General features: G+C 36.8%; 1 protein-coding gene across 1 annotated transcript in view; it reads right to left on the minus strand.

Moving 5' to 3' along the window:
• SMC5 (structural maintenance of chromosomes 5) overlaps positions 1 to 18,541 on the minus strand; it is a 49,366-nt gene that overhangs the window by 29,645 nt on the left and 1,180 nt on the right. The window contains exons 2-12 of the mRNA XM_081320573.1: positions 17,407 to 17,548; positions 16,292 to 16,344; positions 15,527 to 15,689; positions 14,379 to 14,513; positions 8,685 to 8,825; positions 6,508 to 6,669; positions 5,553 to 5,624; positions 3,531 to 3,786; positions 2,733 to 2,887; positions 2,023 to 2,136; positions 455 to 549 (exon numbers count right to left, since the gene is read on the minus strand). Coding sequence (XP_081176699.1) covers positions 455 to 549; positions 2,023 to 2,136; positions 2,733 to 2,887; positions 3,531 to 3,786; positions 5,553 to 5,624; positions 6,508 to 6,669; positions 8,685 to 8,825; positions 14,379 to 14,513; positions 15,527 to 15,689; positions 16,292 to 16,344; positions 17,407 to 17,548 — 1,488 coding nt within the window. The remainder of the gene's footprint in view (positions 1 to 454; positions 550 to 2,022; positions 2,137 to 2,732; positions 2,888 to 3,530; positions 3,787 to 5,552; positions 5,625 to 6,507; positions 6,670 to 8,684; positions 8,826 to 14,378; positions 14,514 to 15,526; positions 15,690 to 16,291; positions 16,345 to 17,406; positions 17,549 to 18,541) is intronic.

The following is an 18,541-nucleotide window of genomic DNA, read 5'->3' on the forward strand; positions in this document are numbered from 1 at the left end:
TAAAAAAAAACCTCTTTAATTTCAAAAGAAAACAACAGTAGAAAAGAAGGCATAATGCCGTTCTTGGAATATTTTTTTTTATTTTTTTATTTTAATTCCATTTTAATTCCATTTATATCCCGCCCTTCTCCGAAGACTCAGGGAAGAAAGACAGTGAAGACAGTGAAGAAAGCCAGCTGGATGGCCTTGGGCTATTCACTCTCTCTCAGCATAATCCACCTCACTGTTGTTAGGGTGGGGGATACAGGAGGAGGAAGGTGTGTTGGGTATGTTTGCCACCATGTTACTTGTAAAAATAATAAAGATGGGATACAAACAAGCTAAAAAATAAGCAAGCAAGTAGAAACAAAAAGCTATAAAAGATAAAAAAACACCCACCAAGTTAAGCACTATATATTATTTTTATGCACATTAATTTAAGTAATGTCTGATTTTAACATAGGGCTGTACTTACTACAGTTCTTCAATTGGTTTTGAAGGTCTTTTTTCAGCAAATGATTCACTAGGTGCACATACAGCATTCACTCTTAGTTTGCGATTATCCCGCATCTACAATAGGTTGCACCAATAACGAAAATGTGAATTCATAAATCTTAAAATAATAAATTTGATTATTATTAGAGTGTATTATAATATTGCCTTCTGAATCTAAGGATATTCTTTCTGCATTGCCGTTGTATACAGGCAGTCCTTGATTACCACTTGCTTCATTTAGCAACTATTTGAAGTTATGTTGATGTAAAAAAAAACCACGTTCTGCAACCAATCCTCGCATTTGCGACTATCGCAGCACCCCACAGGCACGATTTCCACTAATGTGCTTCACACCTGACCTCTGACAAGTAGAGTTAATAAAGAATGTGGAAGTAAAATCTAAGTCAGTCATGTAATATCTTGCTTAATGGATTCACTTAACAACCAAAGTAGTAGTGAGATCACAAGCACATCACGGTCATGAGATATTTCACGTAGCAATCATGGCACTTAGTGACACAGTTGCTGGTACCAATTGTGGCCATGAAGCAAGGATTATCTGTATAAATTGCTAAATTATATGGGTATTTTTGCTTTCTTTTTAAAAGGTAAGATTATTAACGAAAAATGGTTCACAAGTATTTGAGAATTACTAATAACTCTGTATCAGAAAGAGCACTTTTACATCTATTAAGGCAGGGGTGTCAAACTCAATTTCACTGAGGGCCGCATCAGCATTGCGGTTGCCCTCAGGGGGCCAGGTGCGTATGGCCAGGGTAGGTGTCGCCTACTGGGTGGGCGTGGCTAGAGTGCGTATGGCCTACTGGGTGGGCATGGCCAGCTCTACATCGTTTGCATCAAGGGTGCCTATGGGGGCCTGGGCAGGAGTGGGGCAGATCTGAGGGTCTCTGGCAGAAGGAGGGTGTCTGGGCCAGGGCCAAGGCAGTGGGGGCCGTTCCCTCACTGTTTCCAGGATGGTTTCGCGGGCCACATGAAACCACTTTGCGAGCCGGATCCGGCCCCCGGGCCTTGTGTTTGACATGTCTGTATTAAGGAGAGAGTTCTATTAAGATTGGAGACCTGCCTTAGAACTGTATTCATAAAATGGCTTGTAACGTGAACAAAAGCCCGCAATGATTAAATATCCATTTAAAAACTACTGCAATCTAACAATTAATAAAAGCACGTAATGTAGGAAATAGGTTCTACTTTATTTATTGGCCACTCAAAGCATGATTATTCTAAACAAGAAATTGGTATGTTCCATCAAGTTAAGAGTAAAGAAACTCAGAGACAGAGAGAAGCCTGAAGCTTCAAATATTCATCTTTAGTGTTGAACAGAATAGATTCCCCCGCCCCATTCTACTTGCTCAACAAGATAAATTTATCAAATATATAATTATATTGCATAGGTGGAAATGCTATTTAATGAAGTATTCTTAGAGCTATTATAATGCCAGTAATACACATGGTGCTGGATGCCACAGAGCCTAATTATTATTAAGTCTCCTACACCACCAGTTTTTAATCATGTGAACAGATCTTTACCTCTTTTAAAAATATTTCCATATCTTCCTTCATTTCAAAGACAAAGGCCTTCATGTCATTAGCAGAAATGTGATTTTCTACATATTTAGCGTGTTTATTATCTTTCATATTGATCTGTAAAAGAAGAAACTAGAGTTACAAAAAGAATTGCATTTTAAAAATCCAAAACCAGTTTTTTTAAAATAATGTGCACCATTCCCTCCACATAATATGCTGCTATAGAACAATCATTCATGATTGTAAAAAGCAAACTGTTCTCCAACGAGACCTATACTGAACAGTACCCATTAAGGAAAATTGTTATACTTTGTATTGTAACCATGAATGCAACAGAAGCCCTCTCCCCAACCACTCAACAGGTTACAATTTGTGAGCATATTGTTATTATTACTTTCACGTAACAAGCATGATATCATCTCAAAATTAAATAATTAAAAATGTTAATATATCAGAATTCTGACATTTTTGTGAATACTCTTCATAACACAGGCATATAATAAAGTATCAGAACAAAAATCTTTGGTTCTAAATTTTTTTGTACTTAAGTTTCGTGAGACAAATTATACTGACATAGCTAACTTAAGATGTCAAAATACACATATCCCAGTTGATAATAAAATAACGGATTGTTTAGAAAAGATTTTAAAAATAAGATTATAACGGAAGTAATGATTAAATTTTAGTAATAATATTAAAGTGAATCAGCTTACTGAAAGCAACACAGGGTCACAGACGCTTCTTTTAAATTGCCCTCTGTTCTGTCTTAGCCACATAAGAGCATCGTGTGTATCTTGGAATCTCCCTTTCAGCTTCTCTTCCTTCATATTCATCAGATTTTCAAATTGAGCAATGCGGTCTGCAATACCTGTAATTTTAATAACCCCTGAAATATTTACTGTAATATATGATTACAAATATAGCCCCCCTCCCATTTTACTAATAGATTGAGAAAACATACTTAATTGGATATTTTTCTGCTCTTCTAACAAGCAGAAATTACAAGAAATTAATGGAGACTTATGAACTATTTCTGTGAGATCATCCAACAAGAGTTGCTGAATTTCCACCAGAAAATAAATGTATAGTAAGTGCTATTCAAAAGATGTCTCAGAATCTAGCTCTCATAGCAATAGCCAATCTTTTCCTCAACAGTATAAATTATAACTAGAGAATAAGACAAAATCCAAAGATGTATTTATATGCTTATATAAATCTCATTCCCCAAAGCTATTCCCCAACATCTAGCAAGTCTTAGAATTTCTAAGAATATTCCATAAAGAACCATAATATGAAAAAATGAATATTAAAGATACTTAGACAGAAATGCTTGGTTGATACCAGGATCCAAAGTTTAGTAAATAAACTGCTTGGATCCTGCCATGGAACAGGTAAGAGGAACATCATATTTTCCTTCTGGACAGAGTAGGCAAGTTGTTAATTTTCAATATCTTTATTTGTTTGGAACTCAGGTTGTATGAATAGCAAAAAATATACTTTAGCACCTTTACCTTGTCTTTCTTTTAGCAAGTTCTCCCTTTCTCTGTGCAGATCATTTATTTCACCATCAATATTTGCCTTCTCTTCTTCCAACTGTCTAAGGTTGGCATTAAGAGAATTCATTAAAGGCTGAATGTTCTCAGCATTTTCTGTGTTTCTAAGCTCATTGGTCCAGTCTTCTATCATCTTACGAGTGTTTTGTATTCTCTTCTGCCGATCCATTTCTGCCTCTCTTTTCATCCTTAAAGCTAGTTTAATATCTTCAATCTAAAAAATGCATAGAAACACTTTCCAGAAATGTCAATAAAAAAGTAAGTTTCCATTATAAAATAGCAAAGAAAAATGGCAAAGACTTGTTATTTTAGTTAGTCTTGTTACCACAATGAAAGTTGTTTTCTGTACAAACTCTGTCTGCGCCAGCCCACAGTAAGCTTGCCCAGACAAGGGGAAATAAAGACTAAAGCAAGTTGATAGAATTAAAAAGTGCTTTGCCTGGGTGATGTACATAAACTCATCTATCATTTTAGTGGGGCACGTATTACACTTTAAAACTCCTGAAGTAAAATTTGCAGTGATTATTGTCACGGTAAAATTCAACATTTATATTCTTGAATATTGTGACAAGACTGAATGATTAATACTGCAGACTGCCATTCATAAATTGGACTCTTCTTCCCACTTCACTCCACTGAGGTTGACGTTTGGGTGATAAGTGAGATCAGAGAGGAACAAGAACCTATTTTGTCAGGTCTATCAGCAAAACCATGCTACTACAGCTAGGTAAAGGTAAGGTAAAGGTTCCCCCGCACATGCGTGCTAGTCATTTCCGACTCTAGGGGCCGGTGCTCATCTCCCTTTCAAAGCTGAAGAGCCAGTGCTTGTCCGAGGACATCTCCGTGGTCATGTGGCCGGCATGACTAGAACGCTGTTACCTTCCCACTGTAGTGGTCCCTATTTTTCTACTTGCATTTTTACGTGCTTTCAAACTGCTAGGTTGGCAGAAGCTGGGACGAGTAACAGGCGCTCACTCTGCTACGCGGCACTCGGGATTTGACCCGCCAAACTGCCGACCTTCTGATCGACAAGCTCAGCGTCCCAACCATTCAGTAATTTTTCAAGGGTTACAGTGCCGCTGAACAAGGAGACTTACAATGCTTCCTCATATATATACATATGTATACATATACATATATACATACACAAAAGGGACGCAGTGGCTCAGTGGGTTAGGACGCTGAGCTTGTTGATCAGAAGGTCGGCAGTTTGGCGGGTCAAATCCCAAGTGCCGCGTAACAGAGTGAGCACCTGTTACTCGTCCCAGCTTCTGCCAACCTAGCAATTCGAAAGCACATAAAAATGCAAGCAGAAAAATAGGGACCACTACGGTGGAAAGGTAACAGAGTTCCATGCGCCTTTGGCGTATAGTCATGCCGGCCACATGACCACGGAGACGTCCTCGGACAAGCGCTGGCTCTTCGGCTTTGAAACGGAGATGAGCACTGGCCCCTAGAGTTGGAAACGACTAGCATGTATGTGCAGGGGAACCTTTAACTTTACATACATATACACACACACACGTATGTATGTATGTATGTATGTATGTATGTATGTATGTATGTATATATAATTTTTGATTGCTCATCTTACCACAGGGTTGCACCTGTCACAGCATCCTTGCAGTTATGTGATTACAATTTAGGTGCTTGGTAACCAACTCACACTTATGAAAATTGCTGCATCCTGTGGTCATGTGATTGCCTTTTGTGATCTTCACTGCTGGCTTCCAACAAGCAAAATCAATGGGTGATCAAAAATGGTGATCACATGACCACAGAATGCTGCAATCACACAGGATTCACCTAATGATGGCAACTGGAACTACTGCAATTGCCACCATAAGCTGGCGTGGTCACATGATATTGCACTTTACAACATCTCTTAGCAATGGAGTTGCCAGTCACAATTACCAGTGTTAAGTGAGACTACCTACAATTACCTTAAAGTCAAAATCTTTAAGGGAGAAAAAAACTTACTTGTTTGTCTTTTTTCTCCAAAGCATCCTGTTGCTGTTTACATTTCTGAGATGTTTCTTTGATGGCTGCAATCTATATATAAGAGAATTTTAACTTAGCATTGTGTTCTAGTTAGTGAATTCATCAACTAATATAGCACCAGAAAGCATGAGCTTGCCACATTTTTAATGTGAACAGACTGCATATAGTTTGTTCTTTACAGTTCTTTATAGTTCATGGAGAATAATCACCACTTGATACAAAACTGTAAACTATTATTGTAGAGTTTATCAACTGCAGTTTGAACAGCTGAAGTCTTATGGAGCCATTTTAAGGATTCAACATATACTGGAAATATGTATTAAGAACATGATTTCTATTCTGGTAACAGTTATAGCTACTGGACTGCAACCAAATTTCTGTTTTCTTCACATTCAGTACTGCACTGAGATATCATAGACTTCCACAAATAGGAAAATAACAGTGAATACCTTTAAAAGAATGGCTGGCAGAAGTTTACATGCATTTGTTCAAGGTTTCAACCAGCACTCTAATACTAAAAATTGGAATTAGTTAGCGATCCTATTTAAAAAGCCGATATTCTGGTTTGTTGAATTAGAAATTCAGTCAATCTATGATTTCCAAGTCCCAGGGCTGTACAGCACATTTGGTGGTTTAAATTCTGCTAAAAATAGTTATTGCTTTATCTTAGCAATGTTCAAGTACTGTGATTAATTAGAGATTATCAATTTGACATCCAGAATGCTTTTCCATAGCGCATTAGTCTTGAAATGTGGACTTGTTGGAAAGCTAAATTGCACGGAATCTTTGCTTCTTCTATTTTAACCCTGAGTTTTTTATAAGCCGTTTTAATTTTAAATTTCATGACAACCAGCTACATTCCTATAACTTTTGTATGTGTATTAATCATTTTGACTTCTATATGCAAAAGTGATACAATAAATGTAAAACATGCCTTTTCCTTGATTTTGTCTTCCAGTTCTGTACATTGCTTCTCAGCTTCTCTGATCTCATGAATCATAGGAGCCTGGGTCTGTCTCATTGTTTTTAATTCTTCTTTCTGTCTATCTCGGGTTTTTTTAGCCTCTTCATACAGCTTCCGTGTTTCTTCATATATCTAAAAAGCAATGCGTGCAAAGTAATTAGTGACGGTGCACAAACTGTAGGATCACGCTATCTGATTTTGCTACTTTGCTCACATTTAATATTTATATAATTACTATACATTAGTTTGAACCAAAAAGGGACGCGGTGGCTCAGTGGGTTAGGACGCTGAGCTTGTCGATCAGAAGGTCGGCAGTTTGGCGGGTCGAATCCCGAGTGCCGCGTAGCAGAGTGAGCGCCTGTTACTCGTCCCAGCTTCTGCCAACCTAGCAGTTCGAAAGCACGTAAAAATGCAAGTAGAAAAATAGGGACCACTACGGTGGGAAGGTAACAGCGTTCCGTGCGCCTTTGGCGTCTAGTCATGCCGGCCACATGACCACGGAGACGTCCTCGGACAAGCGGCTTTGAAACGGAGATGAGCACCGGCCCCTAGAGTTGGAAACGACTAGCATGCATGTGCGGGGGAACCTTTACCTTTACCTTAGTTTGAACCAGAATAGCCTACTTAGCAAAAGAAAAACACAACCGACATCAGGGGACCACCAGATGGAGGAATGCTGCTTTATACTGCACTATTAACTAAATTTTTATTTGACATTATGATCAGAATTACAACACTGCACAAAATTTAAACACCTGAAAATTTTTACAGTGAGACTGCTGTTTGTAATATATGCACAATTGTTTGCTTTTTAACATGAAACACTTGTTGGTATATATACACAACAAATATGGATGTCTAGTAAAGTTTCCTTTTTCTGATGTTTAAAACGGTTTATTTCTGTCAAGGCGATGCATTAAATATCAATACATTTCTCAAACAAGCTGAAGGAAACAATGTAGCATTTTAAAAGTATCATGAATTTAATTTGGGGATTATCATTTCAAAGGTATTTTTCTTACTTTTTTTAAAAAAAAGAACAGCAGATTGATGCTGTACAAATCATTTTCAAGGATTAAATTTAATGTAGCTAATCAAATTCTGGGCTCAGACCTTTTTTGGAGTATTCAATAATGTTTACTTAAATGGGCATATTTCAGTTTGCATGAATATTGAATCAAAGAAGCAGTCAAATTTTAAAATATTACAACAAAATGAAATACTATGACTTTAAAATTGTGTTCAAGCTATTTAAAGTGGGAGCGGCATAATGTTTTTCTTGAATTAAAAAAACCCCTAATACAATCAGAGAATTGAAGCAGATGGTGGGTTAATCTGTTTTGGTTTGCCACAACAGAGAAATCATCTCACTTTTGCAACATATGACTCTAGAGAAAACAAGTTAGAATCCATACTAAAAACATTGTAAAGAACATTGTAAATCTAAATCAACAGATTTCACAAGAAAGGGAACCTCTGTCTTCAGCAAGGAATTTAGACTGTTTATTTCTATTCTTACAATTCAGTCATAAAATAGACTGAAAAGATATCCTTATATAGAGTAGGATTTCCAAAACATTAATCAAAAATCAAAAATCATCAAAGAAGACAGTAGCCAAACAATTCCATAAACTACTATTATAGAATTACCAGTTCCCATGAAACTGAGTTCAACTTTACCTTTGTGTGATTTATTAAACAATTTAATTTTTTTCCCTACCATTTTAAAATGCTCAAATCAAGTTGCAGGATGAAAAAAAAATCTTAACTAAATTGCAAGACAAGAAGAATTTTAGGAGCTACTTATTAAATGCAAATTGGGGGAGGGGAGAAAAAAGTGAATTTTTCATAATTTCATTTTGAAAATGTTACTAATTTATAATTTATTCTGGATTTGATAATCATGGAAATTAGCAAAAAGGTATATTTAAAACACATACCAACAGTTTATAATCTCCCTTTTTGTTATCTTAGGCAGACATTTGTTAGACAAAATACAAATTGCAGATAGTTGACATTTGATCAACTTCCCCACTTCGCTCCAATTCTTTCTTGCTATATTAGCCTTGCTTTTGTTCATGTGTATATCAGTATGTATTTGTGTTTAAAAATACGTTTTCAAATCTTTTTAAAAATTAAGAACTTACCACCCATGGCCTTTTTTTCTCAAGCATTGCAATTGAATCTAGATGGTGCTGACGTTCATGATATCGCTCCACATCTTGCTTATATCTTTCGTTCTTTTGCTTCATTTTTTCTAGATTGCTATTTTTTTCCGTGCATGAATTCTGTCAGCACATATATTTTAAATTATTTACAAGACTAAATTAACCAAGTTAACTCTCAGGTTATTGTTCTACCATCTACTTCATTCAATTATGAACATTAGAAGAACAGAATTAGTATTAATACAAATGGTAATTTTATCTTCAAAAATACAACTTATTTTGCAGTGTGCAGGTTAAAAACAGAAATGTCAATGGGGTTGTAGTCACAGAAATTATCACTAGATTGTAGTCAATTATTTGCTCTCAATTTCCACTTGCTGAATGGGAGAGGCAATTTTTAACAATTCTCCCTCCATTTGGAGGAGTCCTCCATTCCCTACTGGCATTGAGGGAAATCTTCACTGGATCAATCAACATTCCAGCAAAGGGACACCACTTGATACAACCCAATATACCATTGAATATAATGCAGAAAAATTCGTCATAACTAGAGTTCCTGGTCTTTGCTTTGAATCAGCTCAGAACCATAGAAATGTGTTAACAGAAGCCAAATATTTACTGTATTGAATGAAAACGTTCAATCAATAATATTATATATACAGTTAGTCCTCAACTTACAACCACAACTGAGCCCAAAATTTCCATTGCTCAGTAGGCAGTTTTTAAGTGAGTTTTGTTACAGTTGCTAAATGAATCATTGTAGTAGTTAAATGAATCATGCGGTCATTAAGCAAATCTGTCTTCTCCCATTCACTTTGCTTGTCGGAAGCCTGCTGGGAAGGTTACAAATGGTGATGGCATGACCAGGGCCAGTGCAATTGTCGTTAAGGATAGGCCAATTGCCAAGTGCCTGAATTTTGAACATGTGACCAGGAGGATGCTGCAAATGGTCATAAGTGTGAAAACCAGTCATAAGTCACTTTTTTCAGTGGTGTTGTCGAACGATCACTAAAGAAATGGTTGCAAACCAAGGACTACCTGTATTTTCTATTTATTAATGGACATTCATATTTCCTTTTTTATTTTCCCATTAAAAAATTAACATAATTCTTAATTCTGTATCTTAATAATTTATAACTGGAATTAACAAGATATCCCCTCAACCAAATTCTCACCCCCAACTTTAACTATATTTAAATATTATATTGATAGTTATGTTAACATAATTGAGATTCTACTTGGCAGCATTACTAATAAGAACTATGATTAATTTTCAAAAATGATGTAATTTCATCTTAATTTTTTTTTTAAAAAGTTGGGTAAAATGACTAATTTTTTAAATCTATGAAATAAATAGTAAATAAATACAAAATAGTTTTTGCAAGAATCTATTGATGTGGATCCCCTTCATGGATTACTGCCTTGTCGTGGCGAAGGGGCTTGCGTAATTCAATGAAGCTATGAGCTATGCCGTGCAGGGCCACCCAAGACGGAAAGGTCATAGCAGAGAGTTCTGACAAAACGTGATCCACTGGAGAAGGAAATGGCAAACCACTCCAGTATCTTTGCCATGAAAACCCTATGGACAGTACTAAAAGGCAAAACGATATGACGCTGGAAGATGAGCCCCTCAGGTCGGAAGGCGTCCAATATGCTACTGGGGAAGAGCAGAGGACTAGTACTAGTAGCGCCAGAAAGAATGAAGCGACTGGGCCAAAGCCGAAAGGACGCTCAGCTGTGGATATGTCTGGTGGTGAAAAGAAAGTCCAATGCTGTAAAGATTTTTTCTCCATAGGAACCTGGAATGTAAGATCCATGAATCAAGGAAAGCTGGACGTGGTCAAACAAGAGATGACAAGACTAAACATTGACATCTTAGGTATCAGCGAACTAAAATGGACAGGAATGGGTGAATTTAATTCAGATGACCATCAGGTATACTACTGCGGGCAAGAATCCCTCAGAAGAAATGGAGTAGCCTTCATAGTCAATAAAAAAATAGGAAAAGCAGTACTGGGATACAATCCTCAAAATGACAGAATGATCTCAGTTCGAATCCAAGGCAAACCATTCAATATCACAGTAGTCCAAGTCTATGCCCCAACCACCAGTGCTGAAGAGGATGAAATTGACCGGTTCTATGAAGCCCTACAGCACCTTATAGAACTAACACCCAAAAATGATGTCCTTATCATCATGGGGGATTGGAATGCTAAAGTAGGAAGCCAAAAGATAACGGGAATAACAGGCAAGTTTGGCCTTGGAGTACAAAATGAAGCAGGGCACAGGCTGATAGAATTTTGTCAAGAGAATACGATGGTCATAGCAAACACTCTTTTCCAACAACCCAAGAGACGGCTTTACACATGGACATCACCAGACGGTCAACACAGAAATCAGATTGACTATATGCTCTGCAGCCAAAGATGGAGAAGCTCTATACAGTCAGTAAAAACAAGACCAGGAGCTGACTGTGGCTCAGACCATGAGCTTCTTGTTGCAAAGTTTAGGCTTAAATTAAAGAAAGTAGGGAAAAGCGCTAGGCCAGTCAGGTATGAATTAAATCATATCCCTGTTGAATATACAGTAGAGGTGACAAATAGATTTAAGGAATTAGATCTGATAGACAGAGTGCCTGAAGAACTATGGACAGAGGTTCGCGACATTGTACAACAGGTAGCAACCAAAACCATCCCAAAGAAAAAGAAATGCAAGAAAGCAAAATGGCTGTCTGAGGAACCTTTGCAAATAGCTGAGGAAAGGAGGGAAGCGAAAGGCAAGGGAGAAAAAGAAAGATACGCCCAATTAAATGCAGAATTCCAAAGAATAGCTAGAAGAGATAAGAATGCCTTCTTAAATGAACAATGCAAAGAAATAGAAGAAAACAATAGAATAGGGAGGACCAAAGATCTTTTCAAGAAAATTGGAGAGATGAAAGGAACGTTTCATGCAAAAATGGGCATGATAAAGGACCAAAATGGCAGGGACCTAACAGAGGCAGAAGAGATTAAGAAGAGGTGGCAAAATTACACAGAAGAACTATACAAGAATGAGCTTAACGTCCCTGATAATCACAATGAGGTGGTCACTGACCTCGAGCCAGACATCCTAGAATGTGAAGTGAAGTGGGCCTTAGAAAAGCTGAGCAACAACAAAGCTAGTGGAGGTGACAGTATTCCAGCTGAGCTATTCAAAATCTTAAAAGACGATGCAGTAAAAGTGCTACACTCAATTTGCCAGCAAATTTGGAAAACTCAACAGTGGCCACAGGATTGGAAAAGATCAGTTTACATTCCAATTCCAAAGAAAGGCAGTGCCAAAGAATGTTCAAACTATCGCACCATTGCACTCATTTCTCATGCTAGTAAAGTTATGCTTAAAATTCTACAAGCTAGACTCCAGCAGTATGTGGATCGAGAACTACCAGAAGTACAGGCAGGATTTCGAAGAGGCAGAGGAACTAGAGATCAAATTGCTAACATACGCTGGATCATGGAGAAAGCTAGAGAGTTCCAGAAAAACATCTACTTCTGCTTCATTGACTATGCTAAAGCCTTTGATTGTGTGGATCATAACAAACTCTGGCAAGTCCTTAAAGAGATGGGCATACCAGACCATCTTATTTGTCTCTTGAGAAATCTATATGCGGGTCAAGAAGCAACAGTGAGAACTGGACACGGAACCACTGATTGGTTCAAAATTGGGAAAGGAGTCCGGCAAGGCTGTATACTGTCGCCTTGCCTATTTAACTTATATGCAGAGCACATCATGAGAAAGGCAGGGCTAGATGAATCAAAAGTTGGAATTAAGATTGCCGGAAGAAACATCAACAACCTAAGATATGCAGATGATACCACTCTAATGGCAGAAAGTGAAGAAGAACTAAAGAGCCTCTTGTTGCAGGTGAAGAAGGAGAGTGCAAAACTTGGGTTGAAACTAAACATTAAGAAAACCAAGATCATGGCATCCGGCCCTCTCAACTCCTGGCAAATAGATGGGGAAGAAATGGAGGTAGTGACAGATTTTATTTTCCTGGGCTCCAAGATCACTGCAGATGGGGACTGTAGCCAAGAAATTAAAAGACGCTTGCTCCTGGGGAGGAAAGCCATGGCAAATCTAGACAGCACACTAAAAAGCAGAGACATCACCCTGCCAACAAAAGTGCGTATAGTCAAGGCTATGGTCTTCCCAGTTGCAATGTATGGCAGTGAAAGTTGGACCATCAGAAAGGCTGAGCGCCAAAGAATTGAGGCCTTTGAACTATGGTGCTGGAGAAGACTCCTGCGAGTCCCTTGGACTGCAAGGCGATCAAACCGGTCAGTCCTAGAGGAGATCAACCCTGACTGCTCTTTAGAAGGCCAGATCCTGAAGCTAAAACTCAAATACTTTGGCCACTTAATGAGAAGGAAGGACTCACTGGAGAAGAGCCTAATGCTGGGAAAGATTGAGGGCAATAGAAGAAGGGGACGACAGAGAATGAGGTGGCTGGATGGAGTCACTGAAGCAGTATGTGTGAGCCTAGATGGACTCCAGAAGATGGTAGAGGACAGGAAGGCCTGGAGGAACATTGTCCATAGGGTCGCGATGGGTCGGACACGACTTCGCAACTAACAACAACAACAACAACAACATTGATGTGGATAGCTATAAATAATACCTTAAATAAATACAAATTTTACATGATAGGAAAGCATTAAAAATATATCAAGCTATTTCATAATTATCAAAATAGCAAAATGATATTTCAATAGAATAATTGTAATTAATATAAAATATAAAATCTAATAACCATGATTTCCAGCCATCCAACATACTTGTTTAAATAAAATGCAACATACTCATTTGCAGAGATTATGCATTCCCCCTCATCAAACTTCAAGTAATCATGGTTATCTCTAGAAAACCAATTTCCCAATAAATTACTGCAAAACATAACAGAACGATCCATATATATTGACAATTAAAATGAATGTCATACAGTTTTGCTGTACTGCAAGACATTTTGAAAGCGTTATTGTAACATAAAGTAAAAATACTATAAACAAACAGTAGTACAGTGCTGCTATATCTCCCTGGACATTTACTCATTACTTATTCCTAGGGACTAAGGTGTAAAGGAAAGAAAACATTTTAGTCTTTCTGAAGCCTTAACAGTTTTTTTTCTTATTTGATAATAATATAGATTTATAAGTTTTTTGTAAACTAATTATTTCTACTCATCAACTATATATCTTTAGATTTTAGTATTTTGCTTTTTTGTGGGTATATTTTATTCTTTATCCTATACAGTTATTTTTAGTGTTGTCTTTTGTGTTTCATTTCTTTTGTATTTTTTGTGATTTTTTTGTTATAAAATACAATAAACAGGAAAAAAGAAAAAGAAAAAGTTTTTCTGAGGAACAAAGACAGAATCAGCAATCATTAAAGAAACGTCAATTGTTTGGGTTTTTTTTTTAATCTAAGGTAGTTTTTAAAAAAAGCTAGAAAGAAGATACACAATAAGCAAAGAATAAAAGCTGCAAGAAACAAAGCCAATAAGCCAAGATAATACCATGCACGCTCTTCCGATTAAAGTCATAAATATTTTCAATAAAAGAAGGAAATTTATCTTGCACATTCTTAGAACTTAACAAACCCAATATTTATCTTATACAATACATATTAGACTCTTACTTCAAGTTCTCGCTCCCTCTGCCTGAAGTTTTTGAGATCACAGTGAAATTTGTACATCTCTGGTGGACCAATTGATTTCTCTGTAGCTTCAAGCAACTCAATTCTGGACAATTTTGCAAATTCTCCAACTTTATCCTACAAAGCAGATGTGCAGTATTTTATGCGTATAAATGCATTCAATTATATTTTACGTTAAAAGACATGAACTTTGAATGAATATAAATATCCAGCTATTTTTAGTTCTTCCCGACTAGTAGCCATCACACAGCAGTTTTGGTAGGCTCTGGACAACAACCTTTGCATCTATATGTTAACACATTTACCTTAAACAAGGCTTTTGAACACTGATTCTCCACCTTACCAGCAGAAGGTATTCTATTGCCAAAATATAGTTCCCACGCAGCTTTGGAATGCTGGAATCAGAGAAAAACCTGCAAAGGTTGTGGGCAGAATGGTGTTTCAGCTGCTACAGATGGTCCTATGGTTTTCACTGTGATAGCAGCAGCATATTTCACATATAGGCAAGTCACTCAGCTGAGGTTAAATAACAGTATGCTCTGTGAATGATTTCACACTCCTCACAGAGCACTAGACTGTAGCCAAGACATATCTACTGCAGAAGTTCATTATACAAGAAATCTTCTATTTACGGTAGTACCATTCAGAGAAAATACTTCAATTATGCTAATATAAATGAGAGAAATCTAATAAATCAAAGAACCATAAAACTGGAAGGGGCCATTTATGTTATTCAATTCCCTACTGATGCAAGGATTCATATTAAAACAATTCAAAAAGAAGGCTATTCAATTTCTGCTTGAAAACACCCAGTGAAGGGAAGTAACTAGTTTGTCTAACTGGTTTCCCTGTCAAGCTACTTTTATATTACAACAATTTTTCCTAACATTTATTCATAATCACTTTCCTGTCTTTTAATTCTATTATCATGTCGTGCACACATTGGAATGAAAGAGGTGGTACTATAAAGATTACTGTTTTCATAACTTATCCTATTGTTATCTAATAGCTAATATCAGGAAGTAAGCATTTATCTTGCATGCAATTTTTCATATCATTACATCCTTTATTATTTCATTTATTGAAACTGTTAATATTTATATTTTCTTTAAAATGAAAAGTATTCATACCTGTGGAAGAAACTGGCACAGATTGCCCACTTGAATATTTAAAGCTGAGACTTGTTCCTCCACTATTTTGAGAGTGCAGGGGGCTTTATTAAGAAACCAAGTTGACTGGTTGTTTGATACAGAAATTTCTCGTGTGATAATAATATTGTTGGGCTTCTTATGCCTAATGACCAGAAAATAATTGTTACATATTACTTTAGGCCATGGTACTATTGTATAATAGTACTGTATAAATATTAAAATAATGTATCAATAACATTATTTTTTCAAGTACAGGTAGTCCTCGACTTACTACAAGTGAGCTTAAAATTTCTGTTGCTAACTGAGACACTTATTGAGTTTTGCCTCATTTTATGACCTTTCTTGCCACAGTTATTAAGTGAATTACTGCAGTTGTTAAGTTAGTAACATGACTGTTAAGTGAATCTGGCTTCCCTATTGACTTTATTTATTTATTTGTTTGTTTGTTTTTATAAACCGCCCTTCTCCCGAGGGACTCGGGGCGACTTTGCTAATCAGACGGACGCAACAGGTGATCATATGATCCCAGGACACTGCAACCATCATAAATATGAGTCAGTTGCCAAGGGACTGAATTTTGATTACGTGCCCATGTGGATGCTACAATGGTCATAAGTGTGAAAAACAGTCATAAGTCACTTTTTTCAGTGCCATTGTAACTTCAAACAGTCACTAAACTGTTGTAAGTCGAGGACTACCTGTACACTTGTGAAAACAGGCTTATAAACAAGTCTCATTACTCACACCTCAATTTCAACTGTTCCTTTATTGCAACCTCGCTTCACATAATGACCAACCTGAACAAAAGGAAAAGATACATAGAGCGCCTTAATTTATAAATATTGCATATCAGTTATGAAATGCCTAAACAGTAGAACTGTTTATTACAAATTAGGACAGGATATTAGTGAAATGAAAAAAGAATGCAGAGGAAAGTAAGCATAATGAAGTATCATTTTTGGTTACCTAAACTCAACATACAATCTAGCAGCACTTAGCTCTCTAAGTCATGGCAGAAATCATAACTGCCAGTACAGTACAGTATTTACAGCAACATATGCTGTAAATGGCATAAAAGTAAAAAGACCAGAATGTAATATTTAGTCACCTTTGAAATCATCACAGTTAAAACAATCCAGCAGATGCAATACAGTATTGGCATAACAAAGGAGAGAGGTGAATTAAGGAGTAACACCCTAGGACAGGGGTCGGCAACCTCGGCTCTTTTATGACTCGTGGACTTCAACTCCCAGAATTCCTGAGCCAGCATAGCTGGCTCAGGAATTCTGGGAGTTGAAGTCCACGAGTCATAAAAGAGCCGAGGTTGCCGACCCCTGCCCTAGGACAACAAAACATTCCAGAGATGAAAGTTATTTAGAAAAAAAAGTACACAAAATAAACCAGTCTCTCTCCTGGTTCTGTTAATCAAGTAATGCCTTCTAGTAGGAACTAGATAGCAGGTTGCCTTTGTTGTGGCAACTATCCTCTAGAACAGCATCCCCCTTGAAGTTCAGATGACCCCTAATATAATTATTTTAACAGATCATTAAAAACATGGTTTTTCCACCAGACCTCGGTTTAGAATGAGAAGGGATCCTTTTTATCTGTTTTATTTCTGCTGGTGGCAAAAGAGTTGGTTACTTTACATCCCGATGATGCTATCTTTTCAGTTAAATATGATTAATTAATATCAAAAATTATGCCTGAAACACAATGCATTAAATTTATTATACCAAGGGCCATCGTTTATTTGCGATATATTATACTGAAATTATTTTATACAACTTAAAAGATATGTACCCTAACAGAAGTCCAAATTATATCGTATGATTCCAAACAAAACAAAACCAAATCCTCACCTTGTCAGCTCGTCCTATAAAGGAAGGTTTTCCTGCCAATCCAAGGCATATTGCACATACAATGCTTGATTTACCTGTCCCATTAGCTCCCACTATCATATTTAGATGGGGGCCTGGAAACACCACACAGTTATCATAGGTTCTGAAAAATCAATTTTTTAAAAAGAAATGTTTATAAGAAAGTTATTTGTAAAAATAAAGAAGCAGAATTTATGTTATCAATAGTTCTATTTTCCCCCCATTTTTTCACTACTGTTTTGAGTGCTCACCAAAGTAGAAAGACAGCAAAGACAGCAAAGAAAGAAGCTATTTTAAAATAATTTGACTTTTAAATTTTAGCTCAGAAACAGAGCAAAATAAAATCCTATCCTACGAAGTTTATCAAAGAACGAAGAAATTAATGTCTAAACTGAAACAAGAATCCCATCTAAAGCTAACTTTTCAATGCCAATCTGTTAATCATCAAATGTTTGCAACACCTCCCTTGTAGGTGAGAGTTATATCTACATCTTTTAAGGGAAAAGATAAATGTAGGGGGATGTAATATTTTTATGGTGTGAAGAAAGTGAACAAGTACTTTTTCATTGCGAATCATGTGTCAATTCACTCTCATAGTAGAACACTGGGCACACACTTGGGCAACTGACAATAAAGGTTGTCAGTCAATCATTATGGCTAATTATTAGCTCCAGTACCAGGGGCAATAAGCCTCTCAATACCAATTACTGAGAAATAGGAGCAGAAAATAGGTACTATTTAGCTTTGATTACAGACTAACAGTGAATATTTGGTTAGCTAGTTAGAGGATGAAAATGTTTAAATGCCACGAAGAAGAGGGGGTCAGGTTATTTTCCAAAGCACCAGGACGCAAAGCACAAGAAACAAGGAATGGAAACTAATCAAGGAGAGAAGCAACCTGGGATTAAGGAGAAACTTCCTAACAGTGAGAACAATTAACCATTGGAACAGCTTTGCCTTCAGAAATCGTGGGCGCTCCATCATTGGAGGTTTTTCAGACAGCCACTTGTCTGAAATGGTTTAGGGCAGGGGTAGGCAAGCTTGGCTCTTTTAGGACTCATGGACTTCAACTCCCAGAATTCCTGAGCCAGCCAAGCTGGCTCAGGAATTCTGGGAG

Source organism: Vipera berus, assembly GCF_964194415.1.
Source record: "Vipera berus genome assembly, chromosome: 2".
In the NCBI taxonomy this organism is placed as follows: domain Eukaryota; kingdom Metazoa; phylum Chordata; class Lepidosauria; order Squamata; family Viperidae; genus Vipera; species Vipera berus.